This window comes from Vitis vinifera, chromosome 4 (assembly GCF_030704535.1).
Source record: "Vitis vinifera cultivar Pinot Noir 40024 chromosome 4, ASM3070453v1".
NCBI classification, from domain to species: domain Eukaryota; kingdom Viridiplantae; phylum Streptophyta; class Magnoliopsida; order Vitales; family Vitaceae; genus Vitis; species Vitis vinifera.
In genome coordinates, this window is record NC_081808.1 from 9,570,656 (window position 1) to 9,584,699 (window position 14,044).

Genomic DNA, 14,044 nt, shown 5'->3' on the forward strand with positions numbered 1-14,044 from the left:
TTTGTCTCCCTTCCACAAAGGCTCCTTGCGAGCCAAAGATTGTTTCATGAAGAACTTTACGTAACCGCCCTGATAAGACCTTAGCAATTATCTTATATAAACTTGTAACCAAACTAATAGGTCTATAATCTGAGATTTTGAAAGTTTGGCTTTTCTTAGGCACCATAGCAATGAAAGTCGCATTTGTGCTTTGATTTATTACCCCTTTAGTGTGGAACTCAAAAAACACCCTCATAAGATCCTCTTTAATCACATCCCAACACTCTTGATAAATTGCTAAGGTAAAGCCATCAGGGCCAGGGGCCTTTTCCTTATTCAATTGGAAAACTGCCATTCGAACCTCCTCTTCCGAAAACGGCCTATCCAACCAAATTGCACTCTCTTCAGAAATAGGGGCCCAATCAATCCCTTCAATCTTCCAAGAATCACCCTCGGGTTTGGAATAAAGATTCCCAAAGAAGTTTACAATCTCCTCAGAAATAACCTCAATGTTATTTAAAGTCTCCCCCCTCTCAGAAATCAGAGACTTTATATACTTCCTACTTCTTCTTCCAGTGGCCACTCTGTGAAAAAACTTAGAATTGCAATCCCCTTCTTTAATCCACTTAACCCTAGATTTTTGTCTCCATTGAACCTCTTCCTTCAATAACAAATCCTCTAACTCCTTCCTTCTTAAGATCCTTTCCGAGACCAGCTCAAGATTTAAATTCCCTTCTTGTTCAATTCTATCAATTCTGCCTAAGTCCGTAAGAATATGCTTTTTCCTCTCTCTTAAATCTCCAAAGACCCTTGTATTCCACTCTTTCAACTTTGATTTAATAAACTTTAGTTTCCTCATAAATTTGTGACCTTCCCAACCTTCAACCGAACACTCTTGCCACCAGTCTCTAAACTTCTCTTTAAACTCAGGATGGAGCAACCACATATTCTCAAACCTAAAAGGAGTCGGCCCCCACATAAAAGGATTAGTTTCCAAGCAAATTGGGCTATGGTCAGATGTCCATCTAGGAAGGGCCTCTTGAATATTTTGAGAGAAAAAAGAATCCCACTCAGCAGAGAACAAAAACCTATCTAACCTCTTGCAAATAGGATCGACTTGCATGTTTGACCATGTAAAAGCCGCATTCCTAAGAGGGGGGTCCAACAAACCACTTTCCCTTATAAACTCGTCAAAACGCCTCATGTTGACTGTTAGCCTAGAATCACCCATCTTCTCAGATATCCTCCTGATCACATTAAAATCCCCTCCTACACACCACCTTGGGAAAGTTAGACCATGTAGATCTTGAAGTTCCAACCAAAAGTCCTCCCTCCACACTGCCTTATTCGGGCCATACACTGAGCTTAGCCAAAAAGACCCTTCCTCATCAGAGTTCAATTTTACAGTAACAGAGAAGGATCCTAACACCTTCTCTGAACAATTGAACTTAACTGAATCCCACAAGATCACAATCCCCCCCGACGCCCCACAAGCAGGAAGAGCAGCCCAAGCCAGACTTTTACCTTTCCAAATACTACTCACTAACCTCCTATCCCAAATTTCACGCTTTGTTTCCTGAAGCATCACCACATCTGGGTTTTGAGTGCTTAAAAACCTTCTCACAGTCCTCCTTTTCTTCCTAGAACCTAAACCTCTTGTATTCCAACTTAAAATCTTCATTAGAACAATCACAACCCAACACAACCCGCACCCAGACTAATCCTCTCCTCGAGTTCCAGAACCCTTTTTCTTCTTTCTTCTGGAATAAACCTTGTCCGCAGAGAGAGGATTCCTGTTCTCTCCCACCACACCTTTCCCATTATCCCTGACAATTCTAACCCTCAAACTCTCCAGAACCGACTGAACCTTGACCATCTTCCGAGGCGTAAGCCCCTCAATCTGAAAACCTTCCAGCGGGAGAGTGGAAGGTTCTTGCACAGGGAACAAAGCCTCAACTGAGTCACCACGCACCTCAAGGTTGCTAGGAATTTCCCTAAGGAAAGGTCGGTCTTTAGATTTTTGGTTAGAGGTTTCTAGGGGTACCACCACACCTTTCGAACAGGACGCACCACCACGATGGTTATCAGACACCACAGGAGAGATAGAAACAGGTCCACGCTGAAAAGCGTGGCTTGACTCCAACGGATACGAAGAAGAAGAATGGACACAAAAAGGATGACCCAAAGAAACCGAGGTTTCGGGAATAAGAATCGACTCAAAAGCCCCAGACAGAGGAAAATCTCGCTCAGAAGCAGCTGAGATAGGATTACGCACCTCATTGATCAGTTTGCATTGCAAAATCCCCTCTTCCCCCTCTGTCTCGCCGGTGGAAACTTTGGATGTTTCCAAACCAGTGGATAAATCACTCTTTCTGGAGTGAGATTTGCCCCGATTTGTCACCAGTGAGTCCCCTCCTTCAAAGCTACGCTTCGGGGAAGAAGACGCCTCATCAAATCTCGGCGGCCCACTTCTTGCTCTGCGCCTTACGGAGACTGGAGATCCCTTCGTCTTTGACGACGCTTGAGGAAGACCTTCCGACGCTCTATTCTTTGCAGAGAGCCCTGGTCCTTGGAGCTTTGAAGACGAAGATACAAACGGGCCACCATTTGAAGATCCTTTATGGGCTGGACCCACTAATGGCCCAAAATCCTTCCCCCCAACTTGGTCCTTGGAGCTTTGAAGAAGTGTGAAAAATTATGAAAGAGAGTTGAAAAGGGGGGATGGCAATTTCGCATGATCGTGTGAAATTTGGCATGACCATGCAGAATGAACCAACAAGGCACAATGGCAGGGTTTGAGGGAAGTTCCAATTCGCATGAGAAATCAGATTTTACACATACATGCCAACTGAACCAATATCAAGACATTGTAGGAGTTGAGAAATCTATTGAAGTTGACTTCACATGATCATGCAAAATTCTGCACATAAATGCTAAATGAATCGGCGACATTATAAGTGGTAGCCAACTTATTTCAATTTTGCATCCTCATGTGAAATTAGGATTCATCATGCCAAAAAAGGAGATCTTAAGGTATTTTGAAAAGCTCTACGCGAGCCCTTCTGAAGAGTCTTGGAGAGTTGAAGGCTTAGATTGGTCCCCTATATCTGGAGAGAGTGCGTCTAGGTTGGAATCCCCTTTTACTCAAGAAGAGATTTCTAAGGCCATTTTTCAGTTGGATAGGGATAAGGCACCGAGGCCTGATGGCTTTACCATTGCAGTGTTTCAAGATTGTCGGGATGTGATCAAGGAGGATCTAGTGAGAGTGTTTGCAGAGTTTCACAGGAGCAGGATTATCAGTCAAAGCACTAATGCTTCCTTCATAGTTCTGTTACAAACAAAAAAAGCATGTCAAAGAAAATCTCAGACTATAGACCTATTAGCTTGATCACTAGTCTTTACAAGATAATAGCCAAAGTGTTAACAGGGCATCTAAGAGGGGTATTTCATGAAACTATCCATTCTACTCAAGGAGCTTTTGTTCAAGGGAGACAAATTTTGGATGCAGTTCTCATAGCCAATGAGATAGTGGATGTGAAAAGACAATCAGGGAAGAAAGGAGTTGTCTTCAAAATTGACTTTGAAAAGGCTTATGACCATGTGAGTTGGGATTTTTTGGATCATGTATTGGAGAAGAAGGGGTTTAGTCCTAAATGGAGGAAATGGATGAGAGGTTGCTTGTCCTCGGTATCTTTTGGAGTCCTAATGAATGGAAACGCTAAAGGGTGGGTTAAGGCATCCAGAGGTTTAAGACAAGGAGACCCTTTATCCCCTTTTTTGTTCACTTTAGTCGCAGATGTATTGAGCAAGATGTTATTGAGAGTAGAGGAAAGAAATGCCTTGGAGGGTTTCAGGGTGAGTAGGAACAAAACAAGGGTGTCCCATTTACAATTTGCAAATGATACCATTTTCTTTTCTAGCACTCGAGAAGAGGACATGCTGACCCTCAAGAGTGTTTTGCTAGTGTTTGGGCATATTTCTGGGCTGAAGGTTAACCTTGACAAAAGTAATATTTATGGCATTAATCTTGAACAGAATCATCTCTCTAGGTTGGTTGAGTTGCTCGATTACAAGGCTTCAGGGTGGCCTATACTCTACCTGGGTCTTCCTCTGGGAGGAAATCCCAAGGCTTGTGGCTTTTGGGATCCTGTGATTGAGAGAATCTCGAGAAGATTAGATGGGTGACAAAAGGCGTATTTATCTTTTGGAGGCAGGATAACTCTCATTCAATCTTGTCTCACCCATATGCCCTGTTACTTTCTCTCCTTGTTTAAGATTCCTGCCTTAGTGCCAGCAAAAATTGAGAGATTGCAAAGAGATTTTTTATGGTCAGGGGTTGGGGAAGGCAAAAGAGATCATCTGGTTAGCTGGGATGTAGTGTGTAATCCGAAGGCGAAAGGGGGATTGGGATTTGGAAAGATTTCTATAAGGAATTTCACTCTCTTAGGGAAATGGTTGTGGAGATATCCTAGGGAGGATTCAGCTCTGTGGCATCAGGTTATTTTAAGCATTTATGGATCACACTCCAATGGTTGGGATGCCAACACTATAATCAGATGGTCACACCGTTGTCCTTGGAAGGCTATTACACAAGTCTCCCAAGAGTTTTCCAAGTTTACTCGATTTGTGGTAGGAGATGGGGAAAGAATTCGGTTCTGGGAAGACTTGTGGTGGGGGGACCAACCTTTGGTGGTCCAATATCCAAGACTACTTAGAGTAGTCATGGATAAAAATACTCCTATTTCTTCAATTCTCGGCTCTACTCGCCCCTTCTCTTGGAACTTTAACTTTCGTCGTAACTTTTTCGATTCTGAGATAGAAGATTTAGAAGGTCTTATGCGGCCTCTTGATCGTCTACATTTATCACCTTCGGTTCCAGATATGAGATCCTAGTCTTTATCTCCTTCAAGACTTTTTACAGTCAAATCTTTCTTTCTTGCCTTGTCCCAATTTTCTGGTTTGCCTCCAGTTTTCCCTACTAAGTTTGTCTGGAATTCTCAAGTCTCTTTCAAAGTCAAGTCCTTTGTCTGGTTAGTGATACACAAGAAGGTAAATACTAATGACTTCTACAGTTGAGAAGACCCTACAAAGCACTTAGTCCCGACATTTATAGGTTGTGCATCAAGCATGGAAAAACAGTAGACCATTTTTTTCTCGATTGCTCTTTGACGATGGGGTTGTGGCACAAATTATTTCAGTTAGCAAAGACAGATTGGGTTCCCCCAAGGAGCATCTTTGACATGCTATCTAACAATTTTAACGATTTTGGATCTTCTAAGAGAGGGATTGTTTTATGGCAAGCTGCGTGCATCGCTTTAATTTGGGTGGTCTGGCCGGAAAGAAATGCAAGGATTTTTAAGGATAAAGCAAGAAATTCAGAGAACCTTTGCATTCTATTCATTTCCTTGCTTCTCTTTGGGCTTTTTGTTCTAAGGTTTTTAAGGGGATTCCCCTTAACGTGTTACAATTTGATTGGTTAGCGATGTGTAATCCCAACGGGCTGGTCTAACCAAGAGAGTTTGCTTGTTTTTACTTTGTATTTTCTTGTATTTGATTCCTTGTAGTTTTGTTTTTCTTTGGTGGGAGGATTCCTCATCCTTCTCTTGTACATCCTTTTTATCAATATATTCCTTTGTCATTTCCTATCCAAAAAAAAAAATGTTGATTTTTGGCTTTGATTCTTTCTAATTCAAATTGTCAACTTTATTTGAGAACCTTTGATTATGAGAGAAGGTTCTAGATGGTCCCTAGGATGACACCATGTGTCAACTTAACCTTAACCTATAAATAGGAATTTGAAACTCTCATTTTAAATCTTTTGAGGTTTTCCATCTTTTTAATCTTAGGAACTTTCAAGCTTTTGATCATTTTTAGATCTTTTATAAGAGAATTTTCATAATAAAATTTTTTTATACTTTCTTTCATTTTCCTTTTTGGTCAAACATGTCTTGTGGAGTTGATCTCACAAACATGAGTAACTAGATTTTATTTTTCTCAAAAGAAGAAGGATCTAGAGTCAAGATCTATGGTAAATTAGTTACTTGAAACTAAGATAGAAAGATAATTTTGATTGAATTGATTGACTAATGAATTTTAGAAAATATTCTCTTTTAATTGCCTTGAATAAGGAATACAATGAAATCTTAGTCAATTAACTAAATATTTAATGTCAAATTCGATACAATCATGTAATTTCATTATAGGATCTATTGGAAGGTGAATAAAGATTAATTGAGTTTAATTGTGAAAGATTAATCAATGCAATTGGAATTCCTAATTTGAGAATTAAGCAAATTTGGATTTAAAGCTAAATCAAATAAAGGTTTAGGTGAAATTTTAAAGTCTTCAATCTAACTTGATGAATGGTAGATCATAATGACCTATTTACCATAGAGATTGATTTCTAGTGCATTCTAAATCTAAGAGCTTTTTTATTAATAGACTTTATTCTAATTTTGGCCAATTTTATCTTTTCAATTACAATTAAACTTTTCTCAACTTTCATTAATAGATTTTATTCAAGACAATAATATAGCCATATCATCTTAGGCTCATGGTAAAAAATAATAAACAAACCAAACTTGTAACACCAGTATAACAATTAAAACATTGGAGGTTAATAAAATAGGTCCAGATTTTCCCACAGATAAATAAAAAAAATGGATACAACAAACACAAATTGGTGAGAAACATCAAAAAGTATTAGATAAACATCTTGTATTAAGCATAAGACTCCAATCTATAATCAGTAAGGCTTGCAAATGCAACAAAATTAATAGGAGTCCCAACTACTTGCCAAGTTCTACAATACCTTTACGACCCACTTTGTATGTGCCTTTAGCAAAGATATAGTAACTATCTTCACCTGCAAATAAAACATACCCTTAAGACATTAGGATAAACTAATAGTATAATATGTGAAATTCATTTTCAGGCTTTTCATCAAAACCTAGTTTTTTTACATTGCATGATGGAATTTCATATGTTAAACCCGATAATGGCAAGAGACTTCAATATTTATAGATGCAAACATGATCCAGTATAATGGGAACAAGCTTGATCAAATGTTAAAGTGAATTTGAAGGGACAAAAGAAACATCTAGTCGTTTCTTCAACAATTTCAGATCTCTAGTACACCTCACAATAGGATTCACAAGTAATAAAGCCATAACAATTCAGACGTAGTAAGAGCGAGTGTGGAACTACACACTTGTGTGTTCAGAGCATTGTCCTGTTTTCAAATACACTTCAATCCCAATCTTTAAAAAAAAAAAAAAAAAAAAAAACAAGGATAGGATATAAGCCAAACACACCTGTCCAAGCCCCAAATAAACACCCCAACATAGCCCCTGCCTTCCACTCCACTCCACTCCCCTCCCCACCCCAGACAGGTAGCATTTACACAAACTGATAGATTGGCATGGATCTACATTAAAAGATAATATTTATTTACTCCATAAGGACCTTTAAGTCCCTTCTTAAAGGGCATCAAACAAGACAATGCTTAACTAAAATCAGTGCATATACAATTATCTCGTAGCTTTCAGATCTAACTTGTATTCCAATCATGGCTAAACATCATAATTCAACTATATCACATATTATATGCCCAGTTCCACAATTTGAAAAAACTCTTTAAATTTCTTTTCAAATGCTATTTCAAGAATAATGGTAACAATAATGGAAGTAGAAATCACTTTATATTTTTAGATGGAATATGAGATTCAAATTATCATTAGAAGACTCTCATTAGGATTGTTCATACTTTAATTTTTTTTAATAAAAATTTCGTTTCCTTCCCTAAAAAAGTACTTAGAGTATGACATTTCTTACAATCTGCTATCATATGGAAAACCAAAGAGTCAAAGACAGTAAATTTTTCAGGATAGAAGGCGTAAGGAGAATCTGATATTGAAACTGAAATTATACATACTTGGAAGTATAAAGAAAGTTGATGTGTCCATACATCATAACACATAATAACATAATAGAAGACATGTTTACTGATGAAACAACCACTAGGCAATTTCAATAGTTAAAGTAATGTGATTCATGGGTTAACAAATGCTTTCTGAGGATTAAACCTTTCGCCACCATGTTGTTAAAGAAATTTGTTGGTGAGCCATTACTAGCGTGGTCAATGGTATTTGAGAGAGTGAGACAAGGGGGACCAGATGAATATAGTATAGAAAATAAACAAGAACACTAATCAGAGAATTAACATCAGAAGAAAATAATGATGTAATGATAGAAGAGATATGGATATCAACTATCTTTGGTAACTTTTTTTCTTTTTCTTGGAAACTTAACTTCCATCGCAACTTCACTGATATAGAATTTAACGACCTTGAAAGACTCATGTCTTCACTCACTCATGTTCGCTTGTCTCCATCCATCTTAGACACAAAAGCTTGGTATTTATTTTCTTCAAGCTTATTCTCAGTAAAGTCATTCTTTATTACTTTGTTCAATATATCAGATCTCGTTCCTTTCTATCTAGCCAAATTTTTATGGAAATCTAAAGCCTCATCTAAGGTCAAGATCTTTGTTTAGTTAGTGTCTCATAAAAAGGTAAATACCAACATGCTATGCTTGAGAAAACCTTTCAAATCCCTTAGTCTTGACTGATGTATCTCATGTAAAGGGAATAGAGAAAAGATTGACCATCTCTTTCCACATTGTTCAATAATTTTGGGGTTATGGCACAGGCTATTTAAACAAGCTAGGGTTCTGCACAAGAGTAGATGCAACATAATGATCATTTCATGTAAGGGTTTGGGATGCTCCATTAGAAGCAAGGCCCTTTAGCAAATCGCTTGTCTCATACTGCTTTAGATTGCATGGTGAGAGAGAAATTCTAGGTTCTTTGAGGATAAGTGGAAGACGAATGCAATGTTGTGGGATCTACTCCACTTTTATCCTTCTTTCCGAGCCCCTTGTATTGATACTTTTATAGCATTCCTCTCAATGTTATTCAACTCAATTGGCATTTGGTGTGTAGATCAAAAGGGTTTGGTTAGCAATGGGAGGAGACTAGTCCAAGTATGTGATCTAAACCATTTTATGTAGTTCTCCTCATATGGTTGAGGAGTTTACTCATATGTTGATCAAGTTTTTGTAATTATAGATTCCTCATCCTTCTCATGTGCCTTTTTCTATATTAATACATCTTTTGGTTTTGATTTAAAAAAAAAAATGATTTCTTATATGTAATGGTCAAGGATCACCCAAAAGATATGTCTATGATAAGCAAAAATGAGAAGTATATTACAGATTACACTTTTGAACCACATGCGGACAAACTAGTTAGACATAAGGTAATCAAAACAAGAAATGTAAAGTTGTTTGCTCTTTTTAACTACATTCAAACAAACTAGTTAGACACAAGGAGATTACAATACGAAACGTAAAGTTGTTTGCTCCCACTTCCTCCCTCATAATGGCACATGGAGAAATTAGTAGGCCCCATTAATTTATTGGCTAATCTTTTGTTAACAGGAGGGTGTTTTCATTGTTTTTTTTTTTTTCCTTTTCCCTTTCATTTTTTAGTGCCATTTGTGTGCTTAGGTTGCACCCCCTTCTTTTCCTCTTTTAGCCATTTTGGCGGTTGGTATATAGGTATTGTATACCTTAAATCGCTCTTTTGGTGCCTCTTTTTAATAGATCTTTTTCTTTACCTATCAACCAAAAAAAACAAAAAAACATTTTTTTTTCATAAATACATAATAAAAACAAAACTAAAAAGACCCTAACAATAAAAAAAGAAAAGCTATGAACTATTTCCACCTCAATGCCATGAAAAAGAGAACCAAAGAAAAGAGCAAAGAAAGAACCAAGGTTTATGAGTAATCTTCAAGATTAGGACTAGGGTCAACTTTCTCCATCTTAGAAAAGTTAATTGTTATCTACATTTTAAGAGATATTGAGAAAGCTTTTGTATGAATGAAATGAGGTTTTCTAAGTAAAATTTACTTTGTATGAATAATTGATTTTCTTTTCAACAGTGAAAGCGTATGGTGTTCATTAGGTTAAATATTTGTTTTTCGGAGAATCATGGCAGGAATACCAACCTCTTTGTTCTCTCTATCCCTATTTCTATATCCTTTCTAGATCTAGAAACTTTCCCATCTCAAGCATCTATTCCTATTCCCAAATCTCCCCTTCTTGGAACCTTAACATTTGAAAAGGTCTTACTAATCATGAAATTAGTGCCCTATTATCCCTCCTTTTAGTGCATAATGTTTGCCTCTCCTTATCTTTCCTAGTGAGAGGGCTTGGAACCTAAATCTCTCTCGTTTATCTTGTCTAAATCCTTCATCTATTTCCCTTAATAAGATTGATAATCCAAGTTTTTCTTCAAAAACCAATTATATTTATAGGTTTAACACTCTTCCGCAAATTAGAATTTCACCAAGTTGGCAGCTAACAAGAAGGTTAACACTAATGACTTGTTTCAAATTAGGAGGATTTATAAAGCCTTCAACCTTGCATTACGTTTTGTGTTTGGAGAGCATGAACATAGTTCATTGGCATTGGTAGGTTGCTTAGCCAAGCTCATCTTTTCCAAAAGAGGGCTAGATTAGAAACATATTACAAGCTCCTCCAAGGGTGGCCAATTCAAAAAACTTTCCAGTGCCTTGAAATTTAAGCAAAGGTTGTTTTCTTTGATTGCATTTTATTAGCTGCTTCCAGAAATATTGTAATAAAATGGTCATTACTTTTTAAGGTTTTAGGAGTTCTAGGGAAGAGCTTTGTTATACCACACTTTATAACTCATGCTTAGCTTCTTTGGCTTGAAATGAACATTAACATTTTTTAGTAAAGAAGGAAGATTGTTACTGATTTAAGGGATAATAGTTGTTAACTTGCTTCTCCGTGTCTAACTGTTACCAAAGAGTTGTGTGCTATTCCCATTATATTATCCTGTTGGATTACAGAACCATTTGATGATCTCATAGGAGCAGAGTGATTAGAAAAAGCCCAATTAGGCCTTGCTTATAGCTTGTTTGAAGCCCTACTTTTATGGATGTTCCTTAGGAAGTCTTGGGCACATGGATGTTCCTCTAAGCAAGTTGGTAATGGTTTCACAATTGAGGTGAAGATCTTGGCCATACTAGAAGGCTTGAAAAGTGGGTTCCTTGTTGGATCCTAGTAATCTATTGGCATAGGGGGGACTTAACAACTGTTCATTTTTGTGAAAGCTTCCAAAGATGAATGCCTATTTATGGTTCACCTTGTCAATAGAAAGTGAATCAGACCTGAAGATTATCACATTTACAAGTCTGATACAATGTTGGTTATCAATATCTCCATTTCATATCCAGAACCTTTTTGCTGTATTTTCTCTTTTGTTTGTTTTACTTATATTTTTTAGGTATGTAAAATTCCATCCTAATCATCATATTGAATAGGAAATAATGTAGCAGTTGGGGAACCTCTAAAACTAGTTGGATCACAGAACTATTAAAATCTCAGTCTAATGTGTTGCGTCCCTTATGCATTGATCTATATAGAGCAATAGCCAACAGCTCTAGCTGAGTCCATCAAATTACCAGGTGTGTGGAAATCACTCCTTGACGCAATCATGGATATGCTAAAAAAAATTTGCCATGTCTCCCTTCCCACATTTACAACTATGGCTGTCATTGACTCATTGCCAATAACACCCCCATTCAAAATGATTTTGCTCACACCTATACAATTCAATTTCCATGGAACTACTAAAACATCTATTTCTCCCTATAATTTGCTTGAATAATGCCATTCGAGATATCAATTAAAAACACATAAACTACAGTCTGGTTTGGTGGTATTAAAATCAACATATTTGAGGAAATTCTATCACAAAAAACCACAGTTGAATGATTCAATATCCATCCAACAATAACTAAGCAATATCAAATCAGTCTGTAGTTGGACCAAATGAATCTCAATCTTTTCCAATAACCCCTCAAGCCCTAAACAAATAAAGATAGAAAAAGCAGTACTAGTATCTGACACCGAATCCATTATGGATGGTGGCTAAGACGAAGAAGAAAGTAATAACCTGAAAGTGGGTCAACGGGAAACAGACCCCACACCATGTTTTGAGCCTTCAATCAATAGCGTCTTCCAAAACAAGGAGCTATTCACTGTTAATGGCAGTGGAGATGTACCAGAGACACCTGTTGAGTCATAAACGGGTTTTGAGGTCAAATATTCGGGTCGGATCAAACATTTGTACTGTAGTTGTTAATTTAAAAATAAATAAATAAATTGCCTAATTTCAAAAAAATAAATAAAATAAACATTTCAAAATTTAATAGTCCTTATTTATTGTACTGTTTTGATATTATCTTTCATGTCCACTTTTTTTTCTCGATTTCTTAAAAATGAAAAATTAATATAATTTTGAATAAAAATAAATCATAGAAGTAAATATTTAGTGTCTCTTCTCTAAATATTTTTTAAAATAATTTTTAAGAACAATTTTTTAAAATTGCTCATCGATTTTTAAAAATAAATGTTAAATCTAGTATTTTATTTTTAATCATTCTATATATTTATATAATTATTTCTTTAAAAAATTATCAAAAAATAGATGAAAATAACAAAAAATAATTTTTATAAAAATTATTATCTAAAATTATTATATTTTCTATTTTTAAAAATAAAAAATTATTATTAAAAACAATTCATAAACAGACCCTCTACTCAATCATTTTATTTTAAGGATTAATGATGCGATTTAATGGACCCCTTTTGCAAATGGTCAAATCATGACAACAATTTTTAGTACCTTCCTTCATGACTAATTTTTTACAAACATTGCTAATAAAAATGTGTTTTAACCAAAATAATTTCAAATGAGCCTGAAAAAAAAAAAAGGATCATATGATACTATATGAAAAAGGATGAATCAAAATTATGAAAAGAACGAGTTTGATTTGCATGAAAATAAATTCTTTATTTTTATTCTTATTTAATTTCTAATAAACAATCCAAATTCAATAATAAACAAATATTGAATAAATTTCGCGCTTTTAAAGTAATACCCCTCCTTGTAATTTAAAACTTGAAAATATTCCAGAAAAACCAGCACCCAAACAAATGTGTCATGCCCTAGGTTCAAAAACTAGAATAAAGTATGTGTTACTTCAACTTATCAAGAGCATTGAAAGTTCTTAACCCACAAACATACTTAAAAAGACACACAATTGTGCTTTCTAGGCTGTCCCACTGAGATGATGGGGGGTGTAAATTTTTAAAGAAGAAGATGGACCCTTGTATCATATTTCTGATTAAAGAAAAGGGGAAATGGAAACCAACACCAACCGGCCAGGAATAGAACTAGAACCTTTACAAGTATTAACATCACTGTGAGCAAAATGCCTGGACTTGTATATCCATATCAAAAAAAGATAGAAAACAAAACCAAAAAAAAATTCATTTTGCATCCCATCTGTCTGTCTGAGGTTCTTCTCTATTTTTCCTTATCTCTCAGGTCCCATGTCAACTGCAGAAGAAGTTGGTTTTCAAGTCCTGAATCTTTTGGAGGCAGACTTCAGCTCTCTTGAGAACCACATCAACCCTATCTCCATCAACCCTTTGAAATTTCTGATTAGATTCTTCGTCATCAAAAATGCCTCTCTTCCTCTTCCTGCTACTGTTGCTTGATGCTGTTTCGCACACCGAAAATAAATTAACAACTATTAAAAGCATAACTGAAGGATGATGATGATGATGATGAAGATGAAGAAGAAGAAGAGAACCTTGTGTGGTGGCAAAGGAAGAGGTGGCAGAGGGCATTTTGTGGTGTGGGCATTGAGAAGAAGAAGGAGATGAAGAAGAGGTGTTGCTGTTGCAGTTGCTGTTGAGGAAGAGGTTTTGGGAATGAAGGAAGATGAAGGACTTGAGGTCAAGTTTGAGGGAATGGAATCTATTGGGATGCTGAGCTTCAAGCATCTCTAACTCCTCTTTGGCCTGCTGTATCACCCTCAGTGACATTGACGATGACCTCTCCATTTCCATTTCCATTTTGGAACACCAACTTCAGAGAGGACAGAGTGCCCAAAAATAGGGAATC

At 36.4% G+C, this 14,044-nt stretch overlaps 2 protein-coding genes across 4 annotated transcripts in view; both read right to left on the reverse strand.

Moving 5' to 3' along the window:
* The window catches only part of LOC100853048 (nibrin homolog), a 79,546-nt gene extending 67,363 nt beyond the window's left edge, over positions 1-12,183 (reverse strand). For 2 of the 3 annotated variants that reach the window (XM_019219569.1, XM_010650562.2), the window contains exons 1-2: positions 12,026-12,177; positions 6,791-6,844 (exon numbers count right to left, since the gene is read on the reverse strand). In XM_019219569.1, the coding sequence (XP_019075114.1) occupies positions 6,791-6,844; positions 12,026-12,062 (91 nt within the window). In that variant the 5' untranslated portion in view covers positions 12,063-12,177. Of the gene's footprint in view, positions 1-6,790; positions 6,845-12,025 lie in introns of all 3 variants that reach the window. The other variant, XM_003631796.4, reaches the window with a different exon arrangement.
* Positions 12,184-13,276: 1,093 nt separating this feature from the next.
* On the reverse strand, positions 13,277-14,044 carry LOC100853090 (uncharacterized). The gene is made up of 2 exons (XM_003631797.4): positions 13,731-14,044; positions 13,277-13,637 (listed from the first exon to the last, which is right to left on the reverse strand). The coding sequence occupies exons 1-2, from the start codon at positions 13,993-13,995 to the stop codon at positions 13,471-13,473; spliced, it is 432 nt and encodes a 143-aa protein (XP_003631845.2). The 5' UTR covers positions 13,996-14,044; the 3' UTR covers positions 13,277-13,470.

Coding starts and splice junctions, on each gene's coding strand:
- LOC100853090 (XM_003631797.4), bottom strand. CDS start 13,995: ATGGAAATGGAAATGGAGAGGTCATCGTCAATGTCACTGAGGGTGATA. Junction 13,638..13,730: donor TTCCTTTGCCACCACACAAG/GTTCTCTTCTTC, acceptor TGTGCGAAACAG/CATCAAGCAACAGTAGCAGG.